The sequence below is a fragment of the Lagopus muta genome, chromosome 2, assembly GCF_023343835.1.
Source record: "Lagopus muta isolate bLagMut1 chromosome 2, bLagMut1 primary, whole genome shotgun sequence".
Lineage (NCBI taxonomy): Eukaryota > Metazoa > Chordata > Aves > Galliformes > Phasianidae > Lagopus > Lagopus muta.
The window spans coordinates 94,828,343-94,848,439 of record NC_064434.1 but is presented as its reverse complement, the minus strand read 5'-3'; the positions used below and the strand labels follow the sequence as shown (position 1 = coordinate 94,848,439).

Sequence of the window (20,097 nt, the reverse complement as noted above, 5' to 3'; positions counted from 1 at the left end):
GTGCCTTGAATCAAACCCCTGACAAGTCAGGTCCCACCTAGGACTGCTGGGATCCCTTTTCCATGAGCATCTTCTCTCTTTCTTCTGTAAGCTGCTTTGTCAAAGCAATCTGCTCTTCCAGCAGGCGAATGTTTTCCCTTTTCTGATTTTGTCGCTCCAGATCTCTGAGGACACCACTGTGCAGCCTCTGAAAGCACAAGGGACAGGGTTTATCACAGCCTGTTCGATCGTGAACTTGACCAACCCCACCTGGGCTCCAGTCCATCTTGCAGGGCTGCTCACCGTGCCATACTGCCTCTGCAAACCTCCTACAGCCATAACGCCCTGCAGTGCACACCATGCAAGATGGACACAACCTGTAACAGTCGGGTATCTCTTCCCAAAGCCTCTACCCAAAGCCAAGCAATTCCTCCAAAAGTGCTATTCTGCTCGGAGAGAATTTGGAGGCAAAATAAATTTAAGGAAAAACCGCCATTTTATCTTGATTTGCTTATGTCTTACTCTTTTTTTTTTTTTTTTTTTTTTTTTTTATTATTATTATTATTTAAAAAAATAAAGCTAGTAAACTCTCATTGTAAGGCTGGCTGAAGATCCACAGCCTGCTTACGCCAAGCTCTTGAAACAGCAGAGCACTTCATTTGCAGGCTGTACTCTTATCCAGAACATTTGTTATACATGAGACACACAGCACTGATGAGCAGTTTGCACACTGACAGCTAAGTCACCAAGCAGATGTAAACAGCCTTAAGATCGCAGTTACTCTTTTGTTTCCTACTTACGCTTTTCTGTCTCTGCTACCCATAATCACAGAACGGTTTGTGTTGAAAGGGACCTTTAAGACCACCTCGTTCCAACCCCTGCTATGAGCAGGGACATCTCTCCCTAGACCAGGCTGCTCACAGCCCCATCAGCCTGGCCTGGAATGCCTGCAGGGAGAGGCATCCGCAGCCTCTGGGCAACCTGTGCCGCTATCTGGGAAGGCACCCGGCAGGTTTTTGCCGGGCACCTCTTGAAGCCGTGAGAAGTGCATTTTGGGAGAGAGAAGCTCACAGCAGCGGCCTCATCAGGTGCCCCAACCAAAGGCACCTGACATCGGTTAGCAAACGAAGCAACAACTACAGCACACAGAAGGCGCAAAGGGCTGCGAGCCCCATCCTGACAGCGGCAGAAATACGCGAACGGACGAGAGGGCATCACACCGCTCCGGGCCGGCCGGCCGGCCTGCCTCCCCGCTCCCGCTCACCTCACGCTCCCTCCGCTGCTGGATGTGCACGGCCGCAATGGTGGTGGCGGAGAGGAGCGCGGTGACGACCAGCACCGCCCGAGAGCTCCTCGACATCGCCGGGCACGCGCACAGCCAACAGCCGTTAGCAGCACCCGCCACAACCGCCTGCCCGCCGCGGGGGAAAGGCGGGACCGGGGAAAGAGGGGGTGAAACGAGCCCGCCCTGCCGAGCGCCGAGCGCGTCGAACCGCCGCCGCCAGCCCTGAGTAGCGGAGGGCCGAGAAGATCAATGGCATCCTTGCTTGTATCGGCAGCAGTACAGCCAGCAGCAGCAGGGAGGGCATCGTCCCTCTGTACTCAGATCTGGTGAGGCTGTGCCTCGAGTGCTGTGTTCTGTGCTGGGCCCCTCACTACAGGAAAGACACTGAAGTCCTGGAGTGTGTCCACAGAAGGGCAATAAAGCTGTGAGGGATCTGGAGCACGAGCCTTAGGGGGAGCAGCTGAGGGAGCTGGGGTGGTTCAGTCTGGAGGAGAGGAGGCTCAGGGGAGACCTTATTGCTCTTACAACTGCCTGAAAAAAGGGTGTGCTGAAGAGGGAGTTGGCCTCTTCTCTCAGGTAACAGCAATAGGATGAGAAGGAATGGCGTCAAGTTGCACCAGGGAAAGTTCAGGTTCAATATAGGAAATATGAGTGGTGAGGCATAGGCACAGGCTGCCCAGGGAGGTGGTGGATGGAGTCACCATCCCTGGAGGTGTTTGAGGAAAGGGTAGATGTGGTACTGAGGGACATGCTTTAATGGGCAATATTGGTGGGAGGTGGATGGTTGGAGCTTAATTCTTTTATGATTCTATGATCACAGGAGGGTTGTGGTCAATGGCTTTATGTCCAGGTAAAGGCTGGCGATGAGTGGTGTCCCCCAGGAGTCTGTTTTGGGACCTGTGCTCTTCAGCATCTTTAACAGTGACCTCTAAACTAAAAGAGAGGAGATTTAGATTCCATATTAGGGGGAAATTCTTTACAGTGAGGCCCTGGCACTGCTGCCCAGAGTAACTGTGGGTCCTCTATCCCTGGAGGCACTCCAGGCCAGGTTGGATGGGTCCTGGGCAGTCTGAGCAATTGGAGGCAGCCCTGCCCATGGCTGGGAGTTGGTGAAGGGGCTTTAAGGTCCCTTCCAACCTGAGCCATTCTATTGATTCCATGATTCTGTGTTGAGTTGCTGCTTTCAACTCACAAATTCCTTACCACCAGCAGATGGGAGGTTTATTGTGAGAGGCGGTCTTATCCCTGACTCCTTCCTATGCTTTTTGTCCAAGTATTTGCCATGCTGTCTGTCAGGTGGGAACACAAGGATTTTCAGCTCCTCTAAGACAGGCTCAGCTATTTCCAAGTAGAGCATGGAGGTGCTGCACTGTAGTCAGCTTTGATGACACTAGTGGAGACCTTTGCTGTGAGAAGTTGGCCAGGGCACATCCCCTGAGTAGAACAGGAAAAGTGAATGCATGAAGCCAATCCTTCCTTGTTATAATCTTCTTCATCTGTCTGCTGAACAAATGTGATTAAAATGAAAGGTAAAATTAGTGGAAATGATAGCATTTCAATTTAGTATAATAGTTTTGCTCACGTTTGTATGTTTACTGTTATTAAAACGTGCATAAGTGCTTGTAGCACAGCCAAGGCCACCGGGTGCCAAGAACAGGGTTGGGCCAGATGTAGAGCGGGTGTGAGCCAAGGCACAGTGCCTTTGGCACCATGGAGGGGCACAGCTTGCCCAGCTGGAAGCCAAGTGCCTCTGTGCGAGCTTGGCATTAATCACTTCAGGGCCCAAAACCCCAGACAGGGAAAGTTGAGGCTGTGGTTTCACAGTGGGGAGTTCTGGCTCAAGGTGTTCCCATTTTCCTCCCATCCCTCCTGAGGGCCAAGGGTTGCTGCAGTGCTCACCTTCCCCAGGGTCAGTCTGCTGTGGTCTACCATTCTGGATAGTTGTTGTCTTTCCATGCTCAAACTCATTGAGGAGGTGACCTTTTGGAAAACCAAGCTAGCTGTGGGCTGGACTGGCAACTAGGTCTGGCTTAAAACCCCGCAGCAACTACATGGAAAAGTCCCCCTCTCTTTTTGTGTGAAGCTGCTCTCCAGCTGGATGGTGTGGACAGGCAGTGTGCATACAGCCAGAGGCATGATGCAGGGATGGAGAGCAGGAACGGCATTGGAGGGAGGGAGACTGAAGTGCCCTGCAGTGATACTGCTGGGGAAGCCTTTCAGCTGGAGATTAGCGCAAGGGGAAAAAAAGAAGATTTCAGAGTTACCTACAACAAATACAACCTTAACCACCCACAAGCCATTGCAGAGACATCTCACAGGACTTGTGGTGCCACTGGTGGTAGCTTATTGCAAGGAGTCAAGCCACACTGCTCTGGAGCAGAGAGTGAGATGAGATATTGAGTTTGTGCTGAGGGAAATTGGCTCAGAAGAGCCTTTTGGTTTTTTTTGCTGGCTCACCTGGTTTCTCTCCACTTAGGGTTTCCTCGAATAAACACCTTGGTTTGCTAATAGAGGGTTCCTGGCGTGTTGCGTCTGTGCTATTCTTTGATGTCCTATTTCCTGTGCCTCTGTTCCTCCTTTGCTAGCCTGGGCATAGCAGCATGCATCATCTCCCAGAGAAGGGCTTGCAATTCAGCCAGGAAAGGGTTTATTCGCATGTGAAGGAGGCTGTGAAAAGCTAGAGGCCATTTCCCTCCTGGGCAAACAGCTCAGATCTCTACAGTTATCTTGAATAAGCGTCTGAAGTCAATGCTTAGAGGGCATTTTTATCCCGGTTTCCTAAGAAAACGAAGCTTGTGCAACCTCTGTGCCTCATTCACCCCCTCCCTTCCCCTCTGTTCATGCACAGGCGTCTGCCAGTCTCCCAGATGAGGCCGCGTTGGAGTTTCTGTGTCAGGAAGGTTTCTGTGTTCATCTGCCAGTTCCAGCCCTTTCGATAGGCGTGGAGGAGTTCTTGCTGTGCTGTGTGTGAAGGCGTGGTTACACTGAAGCTGGAGAGCAGGGTGAAGGTAAGGGGTGGCTGCAGCACCTTAATCCATCCACCAGAGAATCCAGCCCACGGGGCTCTCACTTGCAGCTCACCTAGCAGGTCGTCAGCTGCTGCAAATCCCCAGGAAAACCCCATGAGATGTGACAGGGATGGATACAAAATATGAACTGAATCTATTTCCAGGTTTGATTTGCAGCCTGAACACAGCCCCAGTTGTTCCACCTTTCACTCCCAGGGACAAACCAATCTACAAGCACACAAAGCATCATGAGTGAAAACCCCGAAGATGCGTTTCCCTCTTTGCAGAGCCAGCTCTTTCTCCTTACTCAGCATTTGTGCATACCCTCAGCACCCCACCAAACAGCCAGAAGGAAGGCAGAAGGTTCAGACCCCACCCAAAGTATGTATGATCCCCTTCACACGGTAAAGCCCAGCAGGGCTTTCCAGTGCTGCAGGCAGGAATGCACCCCCCGACTGCTGTCCTGTGTGCATGCAGCCAGCAAGAAGGCTCAAGAGGATGGAGATGAGTGAGCAGAGATGTCTGAAAGGGAGAGAGCCTCTCCTACTGCTGTTAGCACTGATTTTCTTACAGCAGTACTAACAACAGCGACAAAAATTATCATTACTGTGTTGCAGGCATTTTTTTCTCACCGCAATACTGTTTCCCTTCTAAGAAATGTAAGGATCCCCCCAACAGCTGCAGACCTGATTGCTGCAACGTGGACATTGCTCAGGTGCAGCCTTACCTGGCCAGGCAGCCCTTTTCCCCATTGGATTTGCAGGGCAGGGAGTGTTGCATCATCAATACGAAAAAAATTCAAAAACAGAGGTGGGAAATGACAATATATTAAGGGCTTTCTGTCCCTGCTCTGTAATTAAGAGGGAGGGCAGCCGAGGGCTTCTCTGCATGCAGACTCCACAGGCAATATGAATGAACGAAATGCACGCACTGAAAGTGTGTTATTTCAGCTGGGTGAGCTCCTCTCCAAACAGACGAACGTGTGCATAACGTGGGCTGGTTTTACTTTCCGCCAGGCACCAATGAAGTGAATGCTACCAGGGTGTCTGTGAGGGGATTCCACGAGCCCCTGCCCCCCTCCCACAGCAGCGCAGATAGGTTGGGCTGCACATCCCACAGTCTGACGCCGCTAAGATCTGAGTGATGAGGAAAAAGAGAACGCTCAGGCGGAAAGCAGCCCGCTCTCTCGATTGCAGCAAAGAGCAGCGCAGGGCTCTCTGTAAAACAGTTACTTCTGATTTTAATTTGCCTGCGCGTTTCCTCCTTCGAGGGGAGGGCAGGCAGGGCAGGCGCCGCTGTGAGCGCTGCCGGATTTACAGCCACCGGCGCACAGGTTGGCCGGCGAGCCCTGCTGCGCCCCAGGTAACCCGCGGCACGGGCCGGGCCGCCGTGTCTCCCTGCTCTGCCCAGGGCACGGCTCTCCCGCTCCCTACCCCACCGATTGCAGCGTCGGGGTGCTTTGGGGTGCTGCAGCGGGCGCCCGGATAGGGAGCTCCCCAGACTCCCGGTGGTGTGGGGAAGGGCGGGTGAAATGCAGGTCGAGGCCAAAGTCTAGCAGCGAGGCAGCAGGAGGAGGATGTGAAAACAGCTCTTTATAATTATATTGGTGGCAATTTCACAGACCCTTGTCCGCAGACGGAGCGAGGCAGGCAGCGCTGCTGGGAGGCTGCTGTGGGCAGGGATGCCAAAAGGCGTGGGGTTTTTTTTTGTTCTGTTTTCTTTTTTAAACTATTTTTTATTTTTGGTCTGGTAAACATTATAAAGGGCATCGGTGATAAAAACCCTTGTGCAAAAAGGAAAAAGAAAAAAGAAAAAGAAAAAGAAAAAGAAAAAGAAAAAGAAAAAGAAAAAGAAAAAGAAAAAGAAAAAGAAAAGAAAGAAAGAAAGAAAGAAAAACGTTGTCAAAACAATTCTGAGAGAAATCACTCCAGAGCTTGCATGACAAAGGTGGCCCTGCTGGAAAAAGATCTCGTCCCCATCTGAGGCACCCCCACCACTGCGATTCCCTGAGGACGGGGATCGCTGCTGGGGCTGTGGAGCTGTTTGGAGCCGCCCAAACAAACTGGCTTCAGTAGGAAGCTGGGGAGGGGCAAAGGTGCCCCTGGTTTCCCTGAGCCCTGGCTGAGAGCAGCCCTGCTGGGAGCGGCACCTGGGGCCATTTTCAAGTAGCGGGTGCCCGTGCTGATGGGTAACAGCTCCGGGCATGTTGGAACAGATGCTGTGCCTCAGCACGGGGGAGCAGGAGAGGGAAGGCTCTGGCCCTGACCTGAGGATCAGGCACCTCAACAGCCCCTGGCCCAGTCAGGGGCAGACCAGGCAGTGGGGATCTGTGGTTCTCAGACAACCTCTTTTCTTTCCACTGCTGCAAACACCTCGGGATGTTTCCCGAGCACCTGAGCCCAGCCCAAGACAGTTATTTCTCTCTCCATCTCATCTTCATCTCTCCTTGTTGCTCCTTTGTGTCCACCCGCTTGTGAAGGGAATGCACCCACCGCCCAGCTGCCGGCTCCCAAAGGTCGACTCCCACCCATTTGAAATGGTAAAGAAGTGTGACAGGCCCATATGCATACAATGGGTTTTATTGCAGCTGTTCGTCCTGCAGGAATGAGGAAGTATCTCCCTAGCCCCAGAGATGCCATTTGTCCTTTGGGGATGGAGATTTTCTCCCTTAGCTGGAGGGGGATGTTAGATGCGGTCGGCAGGGAGCGCAGCCTGGAGCCTGCCCCGTTATCAGCTGTGCCAGCTGCAGGAAGTGGGGCTCATTATTTTTAGGAAGGAGTTGGCTAGGTCATGCCCCAGCCTTCTTCCACTGGCAGCAGCCTTCTTGGGGAGAGCTTCAGGCAAGCAATGCAGGGAAAATGTGGCTTTTGGGGGATATTTCCTGGCGTTCACATGGGTGGCATGCACCATCCAAGCAGAGACGTGGGGACATAGAACTGCGGTGGTGTGGAGAGCTGAGCAGGATGTGATGAGGGAAAGCGTGGTGCTTGAAAGGAAATAAGGAGTACAAGGTTTCCATATGCTACCCTGCCTTGAGCTGCCCCTTCAGCAGAAGCTCTTTGTTCTCATGGGTACTGGCACCTCTGTGCCCAGCAGGACCCAAAGCCCACCAGCACTGCTCCTGTGATCAAACCAGCCCTGTACCAAGCAAGAGGAGAGAAGGGACAACGCCCCACCTGAGAAGCCATATAGATATATGTCCTGCCTACAGAGCAGGCAACCATCTCCTGGCACCTCGGTGGGTTCTCTGGTGTCTGATGAAAGCTATGCTCTTGGTGAATCCTCGCCCAAGCATGGTGGGAACATGAACAGGAGTGGTTTTCTCCCTTTAGCATGCATGTGTGAGGAGCTCATGGCTGTGTGACGCTTGGCAGCCACACACGCACTGCTCCAGGGGCATTTGGAGGCGACAGTGGGAGCAGCTGGGGCTGCTCTGGGTGCCTGAGGGAGCACAGCCACAGCGAGTGGGTGGCAGGGAGACAGCACTGAGCTGGGAGAGGAGCGGACGGATCGGTGCGGAAAGACAGGGAGACGCTGGGAGTGGCAGGGGCTGTGGGAGGCTGGGAGCCGGTGAGTCAGCGCGGCGGGGCGCTTGGAAGCACGGCAGGGCTGCTGCAGGCCCAGCGCCACGTTCTCCTGGCTGGCACCCGCTGCGGCCCTCCTTCATGGCTCAGCCAAGATGAGCAGATCGCTCTCCTGGTTGGGGAAACGCTGTGGCCTCCTCCTGTGTGTGGCACACCTAACTGGGGCAGGCGTGACAATGTGGCCTGGGAGTGGTGGTGCCTGGCGGCCGGGCCATCCCTGTGAGCAGGATGCTGCTGGGGACATCACAGCTGGTGGTGCTGCTCACATCTCCTGCGCCCAAACAGAGGACCATCTGTGCTTTAGGTGACATGTCACATCCACACATTCTCCATCCGGCCTGTTTGGCTCAAAATCTAAAGAAATCACCAGAAAGCACTGTGCATCACTGGCATGGAGCTCATCCCCTCAGGCTGGTGTCTCTGTATTTCTAGGTGGCATGATGATGGCCACGCTCAAACCTTCTGTCTGCAGATAGACCTGCGCCCTCACCACTCCCTTAACAGCAGACAAATGCCTTTGCTCGTACTTATTTGCTTCCTTTCCCATGTATTTCTCCCTCCACTCCTTTCCTCTCTGCCCCCTCCAACCCAGTCCCTCCCCTTACTCTCCAGACCCAGGTCTCAGCTCTTGACCTTGCCTTTCCCACTTCCTTTTGGCATTATATGGACCAGCACGGGGCTGGCAGTGAGGACAGCCCTCTACCAGGGACATGAGCCCATCCCCATGCAGGGCTGCATGCGGGAGGGATGTGATTGCGACAGCGTCTCATGGCTGCTGTGCAGTGTTTGATCCCATCTTTCCCTTTTCATTCCCAGATGATTTGAGTCAAATGAAGCCCATTTTAGTAGTCAAATATGTAAGGGTGGGTCCCATTGTGCTTTGACCCTACGGGGCGTTTTGTACGTTTAATTTGATTTACACCCAAAATGTTAATATGACGTACCGGATTTTCTTCCACACCCAGCTAAGGCTGAAAATTAAGCAAGGTCCCACAGAAAGGTTGGTACCACGCAGTCTCGTTAGCACTGCTATTTGTTAAGCAGTTACAGTGCTCGGGCTCTGCATGGCTTTTCTCCCACAGCCGACTGGGAAGGACGGCAGCTGCCCTGTGCCACATCCATGGGGCTGCTTCGCTGGGGGGAGGCACAGCCCCAGGGTACTGCTTATGGCACCACATGCATTTGCCTACAATGGTGTTTGCGGGGTCATGCTGAGAGCCTGCCCTCCAGGCTCCTCTGGGTTGAATAACAGCATGAGGAAGCTCGCCCATCACCACCATGGTGCCCTGGTCCTCTTGCCTTGCCAGAAGCTTCAAGACCACCAATTCTGGGCACACTGCAGCCCTGACCACTCATTAGGGCTCCGGAACTGGCCATAATTATAATTCCTGATTTAGCCATGTGAGTGAGTGCACACATGGTGTGGAGCACCCAAAGGGAACTGAGTATGTCCTCCAGTACCTTACTGAGTGGGGACCTCAAAGCAGGGATTGAAAAAGGCGAGAGCATGATGAAGCAGTCCCAGAGAGCTCTTGGTACAGGAGTGCTGTGATTAATGACATTTGCTGCCTCTTTTGGCTTAAAAGACAAGGAGTGGTTAAAATAAAAGAAACCTCAAGTCGAAAGCCTTGCAAAAAAATCAATTAAAACCTGTGTAGTTTTATCCTGACCTGGAGCAAAATCTCAGACATAACAGAGAAATCACTTAGCCTTAAAGAGAAGGAAAGGAAGAGCGTTCCTCGTGGTATCGCTGAGGTGCCCTGGGGCACGCTGGGTTCCACCTCCCCTGGCACCACAGGTCCTGCAGTCCCTGTGTGCTGAGCTGCTCTGGGTGGCTGGGGGATGACGGTGGCACTGAGGAGAACAAAGCTGGGCACTGTCCCTCAAAAGCAGCTCCTTGGAGAGGGCTTCTCAGCTCTTCCCTCTGGGTGCTCTCAGCAATGGAGGCTGTGAAGACAGGTGGTGATGCACTCCTGCCTCACTTCTACCAAACCATAGAATCACAGAACTGTTCAGGTTAGAAAAGACCCAAAGATCACCATGTCTGACAGTCAGCTCATCACCACCACTAACCACGTCCTTCATCTCCACATTTCCAACACCTGCCTGGGCATCCTCTGCTTGTGTTCGATCACGAGAATAAATGTTTCCTAATATCCAATCTGCACCTCCTCTGGTTCAGAGGACCTCTAACTGAAGGCCATCACCTCTTGTCCTACCACTGTTACCTGGGAACCCAGGCCAACATCCACCTGGCCACAGCCTCCTTTCAGGCAGCTGGAGAGAGCAATAAGATCTCTCCTGAGTCTCATCCAGACTGCACCATCCCAAAGAGCAGCTCCCAGGTGGGTGCCTGCTGGGCGGCTCTGCTCCATCCTTAGCCCACAAGGGGCTTCAGTCCCACTGGGGACATGAATTGAACACAGATCTTCAATTTGGACGTTTCATTTGGAGGCACGTCCTTTTCAGAACCTTCAGGTTTGGCTCTCAACACCAAATCCTTACCCTGGTGGAATCAGCAGCAAACCCACCCCGACCCCCCTCCTCCTCCCTCCCATCATCTCCCTGTGGCATTTTGCTCTGGGAGGAACACGGCAACCTTGAAGGAGAGCAATGCCTGGAGGCCCCTTGGCACAGGGCAGCGCCATGGAGATGTGCGGGGAGGAAGGACTGCGCGGTGCCAGGCGCAGGGCAGGGAGCACCCAGAACGCTGTTCGGTGCTCAAGGACACACCACGCGCGGGGCTTTGCTGCGCTCAGAGGCTCTTCAACGCTGTTTTGTGGGTTTTCTTCTGTTTCTTTTGCTTCCTTCCCCCCAACCCGTCCTCTTTTCTTTTGTTTCGTTTCCACTTCGGGAAGAGGAGAGAGGACAAGAGACAATTAAAAAAAAAAGGGGGGGGACGAGGGGCGAGAAGTGAAAAGTCGGAGGCCTTGACACGTTTTTTACTTTAAATAAATGAATAAAACAGAATAAAGCTTTTCCATCTTTTGTTGTTGTTTCCTTCTCGCTCGCAGAAGGAAAGCCGGTGGTGAAGCTGAGTAACGCCGAGAGCCGCTCTCCTGCCCGCTGTCGCCCCGAGGGCACGGCTGCCCCGCACAGCCCCGCTCTGCTGGCTCTGCCCCGCACCGCCCCGAGCAGCCCCGCACACGGGGCCGGGGGCACCGCCGCTCCGGGCTACGGGAGGGTAACGGCGAGCGGTTCCCTCCGACTCCTCGTGAGCTTTTTTTATTTTCTTTTCTTAATTTTCAGACGTTAAATTCTTTTGCAAACATTCATGCCTTAGGAAGGGCTGGAACAAAGCTCAGCTGCTCCAACCGGTCGGACAGGTAAGCAGACTTGTTGACACCGTTATGTTTGCAGCACGCATGCTCCTTCCCAAGTTTCCTGGTGCATTTTTCTATTCCACCTTATGAAACTTTCCCCCCCCCTCCGCCCCCCCACCCTTTCCAGCCACCCCTCCCCTTCCCCTCCCCGCTCCTCGCGCGGCTCTGCCCCGGTGCGTGCGGTCCCGCGCCCCGCGCACGGCAGCGCTGCGCCCCGCCGGGCTGCGGCCGGCCCGGCCCCGGCAGCGCTCCTGTGCGCCGCACCGATCCGCGTGTGCCACACCGCTCAGCTCAGCTCCGCTCCGCGCCGCGCCCCCCGCCCTCGCCATGCCCAGAGCCTTCCTGGTGAAGCGGCGCAGCCCGCAGCCCGCCGTGCGCAGCTGGGCTGGGCTGCCCGACGACGAGCGCGCCGACACCTACATCCCAGGTAAGGATCCGCCGCTCCGCTCTGAGCCCCTCGGGGCCACGGGACCCCAAATAACGGAGGAGGGCGGCCCCATTTCGCCACCGGGACGCCGCGGGTGGGGAGGGCGACGGGGGAGGTGGGCGGCGGGGGGAGGGAAGGGAAGGGCCGGGGGTGTCCTCCCGGTCCCCCCCCTTCCCTACTCCTCCTCCTCCTCCCCGCCGCCTGTCCTTGCCCGGGGTATAACGGGAAGGCGGCGGAGCTGCGCCCGTTTGAACTTTGGGACCGTTCGTTGTTTGAGTTTCCGATCGCGGAGAGAACTTCCCCCACCCCCTCAACCCGAGGGCTCTCCCGCGGGTTCAGCGCCGCGGCCGCCCCCGGCCCGCTCCATTTGTCTCCCCATCCTCACCCGCCGCAGGCGGCCTCGGCTGCGCCCCGGGCTACGAAGACAGCTGCAGCCTGGAGAGCAGCGGCAGCAGCGGGACGCGGGACCCCGATCTCGGAGACCCCCCAACGCCGCAGGCGGCCCCGGAGGAGCTGGGCGCGCCCGGGGGGATGCTGCTGGACCTGGCCGTCAGGCGCCCCGCCGTCAGGTCGAAAATCAAGGTAACGGCCCCGCGCACTTTGCCTTCCCGAGCCCTGCCCCGCCGCGCCGCTCCTGGCTCCGGTTCCGCGCGGGTGGGCCCCGCTCCTCGGCACGGAGCCTCCCGCAGAGCCCCGTTCCGGGTGGGGAGCACGGGGCGCTGCGTGGGTCGTCCCGCTCCCCACCTTCCTCTCGGCTTATCGAGAGACGGGCCCTGACCCGGGGCTGCACAGGGCCGTCCGCACCTTAGAGGGGAACCGCGGGCCGGAGAGAAGGAAGCGCTTATCTCCCCGTTAGCTTCGCTGCTGCAGGTAGGAGCGATGATAGGCTCGATCCCGTGGGCAGAGCCAGCAAGGCGAGGCTGCGCTTTCAATCCCAAGAGAGGTGGTGGGATGTAGGGCACAGGGGGGATGCAGGGTGCGGTGGGATAGTCGGTATGGAGGGATGCAGAATGTAGGATACAGGACATGGCGGGATGCAGGATGCAATGGGATGCGCTGGGCTGAGCGCTGTCCATCCAGGAGCACCCCGGCCACCCCCGTGCTGGGGCGGAGCTGCGTTACCCAGGGGCCGGTTCTCACCGCGTTAAGCCCTGAGCGCTGCTCTGCGGACCGAGCTGTAAGCATTCCCACAGTCCGTGGTGGGGCTGCGGCGGTTCAGCCATCACTTTATGTTTTTCCACCCCTTATGTGCAGCCAGGATGAGGGGGAGCCCCACCTGTTGCCCGCACACGCTTTCCCCTCTGCTGCTCCTCTTGTTTCATAGAAACCCCAAGTGCTTTTTCACAGAAACCCCAGACTGTTCCTCTCGCTTTGACTTGAGCCCATTTCTTACAACTTAGCCTGCACGAATAGCAAAAGATACAGCCCAGTCCACAGAACAGATCTGTGCTCAGCTCCGTTTCTGCAGCGCTGGGTTTTCTGCAGATGCCACAGAAACTTGCCGGGAGCCCCTGAGTGCTGACAGCGTGTGCGTGCGGTGCTGCTGGCTGGAAGGGCTGGCGGCAGCTGCTCTGAGCATAATTAAAATAATGGCCGGGCATTTGCATAGAAACCTTCCTTGTGAGGAACGCTCTTCCTCAGAGCTGAATCATCCGTGTCTCCCTCCGTCAGGTTGGGTTGTGGAGCTGGCACAACAATTTTAGTAGTAGAAAGGCGATTAACCTGTAATAACAGCCTCAAATGAATTAACGAGCGAGGGGGGCTGACAGGAGATCAGGGCCATTGTTGTAGGCTCCGCTGAGTCAGCACAGCCTGACTTTGTCTCACCACATCACCTCTGTGGGCAGAAACACCGCTAACCCCGGGCGCTTCGGTGGGAAATAGCGATGTTTGCAGGGAGACGTCAGCGCACGGGAGCTACTCTGAATGGGACGCCGTCCCGCGTCCCGGCACGTCACAGCATCATTAAGGTTAGGAAAGACCACTGAGATCATCGAGTCCAGCCCTCAACCCATCACCACCACGCCCGCTAAGCCACGTCCCTCACTGCCACACGAGCCAGCCCTCCCCTTCCACTTTTGGTTCCGTTCGGGCTTTGCCATGCCCGCAATCCACTCACCCGGTCTCTTCCGTTCCCCAGTTCACCACAGGCACCTGTACCGACGCCGCCGTGCACTCCTGCGAGCTGTGCGGCAAGGGCTTCCGCCTGCAGCGCATGCTGAACCGGCACGTCAAGTGCCACAGCCAGGTGAAGAGGCACCTGTGCACCTTCTGCGGGAAGGGCTTCAACGACACCTTTGATCTGAAACGCCACGTCCGGACCCACACCGGTGAGACGGCGGCGGGATGGGTGCGAGAGGACGGGCCGAGGGTAACCGGCGGGGTGGGAGCTGCGCGGGCGCCGAGTGAAGGCGTTTTGCCCTCTAGAGGAAACGAGCAGCAGTTTCTTCCATCGCGCTACACCGCCACAGGCTTTTCTGTGGAAAGGGGGCACTCGGGGGTCAGTTTTGGCATCTGGAGGAGGCACCGTGGTGTATGCTGTGCTTCTGGGTTCTGGGAGACCGTGCGATGCATTTGGTGCCTGCTGAGCCCAGCAAGCAACACGCATGGCTTCTGCTGCAGAACGCAGCTTGAGCCAACTGGGAGCTCCAAGGCTGTGCTTCAGCCACAGCCATTCAAACGTCGGGGCTGGGGCCCAGCTGCATTCTGAATGAGCTCAGGTGGAAGCAAACCATTTCAGAGCCTTTTGCTAACCTGGAACAGGGAGAAGGATGCTCTCTTTTGGTTTCCTTTCCTTCTTTTTTCTTCCTAAGTGAAAGCAATGGCACAAGCACACATCAAGCCCGCCTCTACCACATAGGGCACTCTGTAAAGCCAGGCTGCTCACACCAGGAGCCTTTCCATTCCCACCATGGGGCACCTGGTAGAGTCTCTGCCTCTCCGAGGCATGTTCCACCTTTCTGCATTCGCTGCTCCCTCCAGGACTGCTCTGCAATGCCCTTTTCTTTGGCATATAGGATTAGGCAGAATTAAGCAGGTGCATGGCTAGCAGCACAAGTCTGTTGGTAGACAGGATTTGTTCCTTATCAGTAGATGTCATGAAAACAATGCTGCCCATTTTGATGAGAGAATGTTGGCCAGGGCCAGTGTTCTGGGCTGGTTTAGGTTTGCCAAGTGGCCAGGAAATCTTCCAACTGAGACCAATGGGCTGTGCCTGAAGGGCAGAGCCAATGCTTCAGGAAGAGGTGGTGTTTTCTACCCAAGTCCTCTTCTTTGGATTCAGAAACTCACCTTGCTTAGGGCAAGGTCTCTCACCAGAAGCCATAGGCATCTGTGCTGTGGCTGGGACAGCTGAACTCAAAAGTCAGGATTGAACTGATTTTGTAAAACTGTGGAGGAAGAAGGATCTGGAGTGAACAGAACTGAAACACTACAGTCCACGTCAAGTGACTTACAGTTAAACTGTCCCCAAATTTAATCAGAGGAATCCAGCGTTACCATTTCTCCTCTCCAGCATAAAGCCAGGCTAAGCACAGGCTGTGCTTTTTTTCTCTAGGGTTTGCTTTCCTGAATTTGGTGTTCCAGTGGAAATTGCTTGCAGCCAGATGTAACAGTGGGACAGCCAAATGTGCTAACCCAGGTGCATGGCACATACAGAGTTCAATGTTAAGTAACTCACATGCACAGTAAAATGAAATCGTGAAATGATTCAAAAGTAGTGGAGAAACACAGACCCTGGTCAGCTGCCTTCAGACCCACGCTGATGCTGGGTGAGCATAAAACCACACCCAAAATACTGTTTGTAACGGATGCGTTTTTTGTTTGTGAATTCTGAGAAAGATTTGGAGTTTCTCTCCAACTGCAGTTCAGTGTAACTGAAGCCACTGGTGCAGTCTCACAGCAGTAGGTGTTAGGAAATTAACACTTCAAGTTTGACAGTTGTAACACTTTGGAATAAACTCCTTGCCCAAGACTTGCAAAAATGCAATCAAGATGCTTTTGATTGGAACTCCCAATTAGTTTGGATTTCTGGTAACAAGATTCCAGCAAGTAAATGGCAAACTTAACACAGTTCGATGACTAATTTAACACCATAGGAACATGGCAGCTTTGCTCTTCACCGTTCCTTGCCTATTGCTCACTGATATATACTTTTATCAAAGTGGGCTCGGGATAGCACGTTGTATCAGCTTTAAGGCTGGCCTTAGTACTGAGCTACTCTGTAGTAAGAAAAATCACACACCATGTTTGGGTTTTCCAAGTGTTGATAAACCCCCAGGTGTTCATCCACTGAGCACTGAGGAGCTATTGTTGTTAAATCAGTTGATTGGTGATAAAGTGGATACTCTTCTCTGCTTTTTATAATGAAAGTATTCAGGCATTCAAATCACAAGCCACTTGTGTTCTTCCTCCTCCAAGAGACGCACAGAGACTTTTTTTTCATCTCAGTACACTATTTTGTAGAACCCAAGCCTGTAATCACAATAATTAATACTCTATCTTATGAAAACACTCCTGCTCATTGGAAGTGCTGTGATCTCTGTACGTCCATGTTTGGCAGCCATCCACTGAAGAGTCACTAAAAGAGGATAATTACTTACCAAGACACAAAATTTCGTTCATTACAAGCAACAAAATGAGCAGTTAGCTAAAACCAACAGCTCTACCTAATCACAGAACTAAAATTTTAAGTCAGGTCTTCAAAGGAGTAAGTGTTGCAAGAATAGATAACTGTTTCTTCTTTAGGACCAAAGCTGTGATGGCCACCAGTCAGCTTCAGCTCCTGCTTCCATCTCCTCAAAACATTTATACGCTCCTAAATATATCAAACCACTCGTGATTTTGGCCTAAAAGTAAAATGTTCTATTCACAGTTTCTTGGGCTAGCAGCTACTTAGTGCTAGGTGTCTGCTTGCTATCTAAGAAGGCAGCCTTGCTTTCAGCTGATTTCTTGGCTATAATACATGTAAACTAGAAAAATAATGACCCTCTTTTGCCGTTGTAGGAATTCGTCCTTACAAATGTGAGGTTTGCAACAAAGCATTTACCCAGCGGTGTTCCCTGGAATCCCACCTCAAGAAGATTCACGGAGTGCAGCAGCAATACGCCTACAAGCAGAGGCGAGACAAACTGTACGTGTGCGAGGATTGCGGCTACACCGGCCCCACGCAGGAGGACCTGTACCTGCACGTCAGCAGCGTCCACCCCAGCAGTGCCTTCCTGAAAAAAACCTCAAAAAAACTCGCAGCGGTCTTGCAAAACAAACTGAGCCCTGTCCTGCAGAGGAGCTCCAAAGATGACGACAAAGATGAGTAACGCGGTGGATTACAATGGTCTGCAGGAATGAAGTTTACACGTAGGACTACATATATATTATTTTTTTAAAAAACTATTTTGAAATAAATCCCTGAAAGAAAAGGGATACTTTTGTTAATGGGACTCTCTTGATACTGGTAGAACCTCAACTTGAAAGAAATATTCCCACAAATCATACAAACGTCAGACTTTATCTGGTCAAAAAAATGGAAACCCTAACCCTAAGATGGAGTATTTACTGACCCTGGCATTCAGGTAACCTGACTGCCATTTCAGCTCTCCTACACATCTGAACGGTGCTGACAAAGAAGCTCACCTTTCCCCAGCACATTTCTTCAAGACAGTAACAGTTACCTCCTGCAAAAACTACTGTTGAGGTGTTTGGGTGAAAGGGGCCACGTAAGAGCGGCTCCTAGTATGCTGTTCTGATGTGCAAAGTTCATTAAAATTGGCTTACAAACAGTACAGGGTATTGGTACTTAAGTTTAAACGTGCAAATAACCTTAGCTCTGCCCCCTGTGCAGTAAATGAACAATTTGCAGAACCGTTATCCAAGATGAGCTGAAACTTTATTTAAAACAACACAGACCTTTTTCCCTCCTAAACTTCCCCTTCCAGCACAGAGACTCGCATTCTAGGGACTTCAAGCTGTGAAATCATTTCAACCTATTCAGATGTAAGTGTAACCTTAACGCTGACTTTTCTGGACTCCTCATGCTCACTTGGGAATTGTTACCAAATCCTTTTAACGTAAATCAATACCAAGCCAGAACCCCAAAGAAATCCTTTTAACAATTGAAAGATATGTATTTGCTGTCACGATGGAGTGTAACTGTGTGTATTTTATGGTGTGCGCGTGAACGTGGGTTGTTTAAATTTTTAAAGATCAGGTGCCTGTTCATTAGTACAACAAAGCTGTGCAAAGCAGATAAGAGTGTGACATAGGCTGTCTGCCTCATGAGACACGTGCAAAGCTGTATGCATAACTGCCCTCTAATCACTGTTAGTTTAGATGGCTCCTAGTAAGACTGATGTTACCAGAGAAGGTGGTGTGCTGATGACAAGGGACCAGTACTACGTCCTTGCTTTTAGGACTCCCCTTATATCCAACACTGTAAATCTCTTCAGAAGCTGCTGCAACCCTTACTGGGCACTCAGGTGTCTAAGTTAGGAAAGACAGGGTGGGGTGGTAACTTCCTCAGCAACAATCCAAGTTACACCAGTCCAAGCACATTTATTCATGTCTCATATCTTAATGGCCACAGCTGCTAAACACAGTTTAGATTAATTTAAATGCTAAACAATTAATGGTTTTCACTGGTAATTTTCCCAATATTTATTTTGGGCTCAAAAGAGAAGTATATTTTTGGAAAAATATATCCCACTCTGTACACATTGAAACAAATGATCTGTATGAGCAATGAACTGTAACTCACCTGGCCAGGACCTTCATAACCATTACCACTTAAATTGTAAGGTTCTGAGTATCTACGTAGGAATCAAAAAAATAAAAAACAAAATCAAACCTCAAGATACCTCAGTCTTGTACAGACATCTCCTTGGGTTCTCACAGGGAAGAGCTTTCAGCAGTTTTCCTGGCGGTATTAGTATTTGATCCAGCACAAATCTACGTGCTTGAGGTACTGAAAATGATGATAATAAAGTGATGCTACTATGTTAAGAACAAATTTCACTGCTATGTAACAGGAAAGTTTGAAAAACACTTTAATAAACAGTAAACCTAAGGAAGAAAAAGCATCTGAAGTATTTAGAAGATACTTTGCAAAAACTGCTAAGGCTCACGCGCTAATCTCAGCTCTTCTGAGGTGGTGCCATTATAACTGAACAGTGTAGTAATACAAATGTCACTTCCCTTAACCCTCACAGTCCAGTCCCAGACATGACTTGAGTTCAGCTATCAGGAGGGAGTGTCAGCAGAGGCCACCTGAGCAAGTGAGTAGAATTCACCTAACCACAAAGGATCCATATGCTTAGCTCTGCTGAAACAGCAGCCCTTGGAGCAGTAGCGTAGCAGCTAAAACCATTCCCACCTATTTTAACTGGATGGGGAATTTGTGGTGCTGTGTGTGAGGAGGAGGTAGGTGCTCTTCCCACTGTAGGAACCAATGCTTTTGACTTCCTTCCGTTACCACTGCCAAATGATACCTTTGCCAAAGAACGAGACATGTCGAGGTGGGTCATCTATGTGATTTTAGACAAAGAAAGCATTCACAGCAAAAGAATAACGTAGCGTGTAACAGTACACAGAAACAAAACTGCCCTGGATGGATAGCAAAGTTCCAACAAACTTGACACTACAGTTGCAGTAACTGCCCTGAACTGTCTGACAGGTTTTTCTACAGAGGACAGATACTCCCTGTAGCAGACGCCTTGGGCATGTCAATTTAACAGTCTGAGAAGCAATGCTAAACTGGTGACAAAGTGGGTCTGAGTTTGCATGGGACTGGCAATAGCTTGTTATGGGACAAAACTGGCAACACCTTTACCTCTTTAGTAGTTTGAGAACTCCAATGGGGATGCCTGAGGCAGCCAGGCTTTCAGAAGTGCTAGACATGAGTAACTTCCACTGATACTGTCTACCTTCCCCTGACTCTCTGATGTTACAAATTAATCCAAGACTTAAAAATAGGTTTACAAACTGGCACTGCTAATGAAGTTGGCAACCTTCCTCAGAAAGGCTTTTGTAATAAACAAATGAACACAGATGAAGCCAACAGATGCCTATGCTGCCCAGGCTCAACTAGGCCTCATTCAGTAGGAAGCAGGGTGAGGATGAAAACTTACAAAGCTCAGGGACATCTAATGGCTGTCTGATGCACTGATGCAGGAGGCAATCCCATCCCAACGTTGCTCAATTTTATTAATCCAATCCTAATCAACACAAAGAGTTCAGAACATTTTATCACCGCCTACTTCAGCCCGAAGCATCGTCTCTCTCACTTATGCTGCCCTTCTTTGCATCCACAGAGCTGTCTAACTGACCATCTCCAATGGCACTGACCTACCCACTTGCTCAAATCCTGTGATGTGCAGATGTACTTGCCAAACAGGTACAACTGAGTATTCACACTGCTTCGTTACAATTAGTCATCTATGAACCCAGTTTCTCAGTCTCCATGTTTGTCTCCTTAGAAATCTAATTAAGCTCAGAGTAA

General features: G+C 52.1%; 2 protein-coding genes across 3 annotated transcripts; one reads left to right on the top strand and one right to left on the bottom strand.

The window, feature by feature from the left end:
- Positions 1 to 37: 37 nt before the first annotated feature.
- On the bottom strand, positions 38 to 1,415 carry LOC125689725 (protein PET117 homolog, mitochondrial). The gene is made up of 2 exons (XM_048937246.1): positions 1,244 to 1,415; positions 38 to 187 (listed from the first exon to the last, which is right to left on the bottom strand). Exons 1-2 carry the CDS (start codon positions 1,337 to 1,339, stop codon positions 38 to 40), a joined length of 246 nt encoding a protein of 81 aa, XP_048793203.1. The 5' UTR covers positions 1,340 to 1,415.
- Positions 1,416 to 11,792: 10,377 nt separating this feature from the next.
- OVOL2 (ovo like zinc finger 2) lies at positions 11,793 to 20,027 on the top strand. Of its 2 annotated transcripts, none has more exons than XM_048938274.1 (3): positions 11,793 to 12,188; positions 13,747 to 13,936; positions 16,611 to 20,027. In XM_048938274.1, exons 1-3 carry the CDS (start codon positions 12,138 to 12,140, stop codon positions 16,919 to 16,921), a joined length of 552 nt encoding a protein of 183 aa, XP_048794231.1. In that variant the 5' UTR covers positions 11,793 to 12,137; the 3' UTR covers positions 16,922 to 20,027. The 2 variants fall into 2 exon arrangements, with proteins under 2 accessions (XP_048794231.1, XP_048794230.1); XM_048938273.1 differs by lacking the exon at positions 11,793 to 12,188 and adding an exon at positions 12,220 to 13,576.
- Positions 20,028 to 20,097: the final 70 nt, after the last annotated feature.

What these genes read in the sequence shown, in the direction of transcription:
- LOC125689725 (XM_048937246.1), bottom strand. Translation starts at nt 1,339, where the DNA reads ATGTCGAGGAGCTCTCGGGCGGTGCTGGTCGTCACCGCGCTCCTCTCC. An exon ending in AGCAGCGGAGGGAGCGTGAG is followed by an intron (nt 188 to 1,243) that starts GTGAGCGGGAGC and finishes TTGTGCTTTCAG; the next exon opens with AGGCTGCACAGTGGTGTCCT.
- OVOL2 (XM_048938273.1), top strand. Translation starts at nt 13,493, where the DNA reads ATGTTTGCAGGGAGACGTCAGCGCACGGGAGCTACTCTGAATGGGACG. An exon ending in CACGTCACAGCATCATTAAG is followed by an intron (nt 13,577 to 13,746) that starts GTTAGGAAAGAC and finishes TCCGTTCCCCAG; the next exon opens with TTCACCACAGGCACCTGTAC. An exon ending in CCACGTCCGGACCCACACCG is followed by an intron (nt 13,937 to 16,610) that starts GTGAGACGGCGG and finishes TTGCCGTTGTAG; the next exon opens with GAATTCGTCCTTACAAATGT.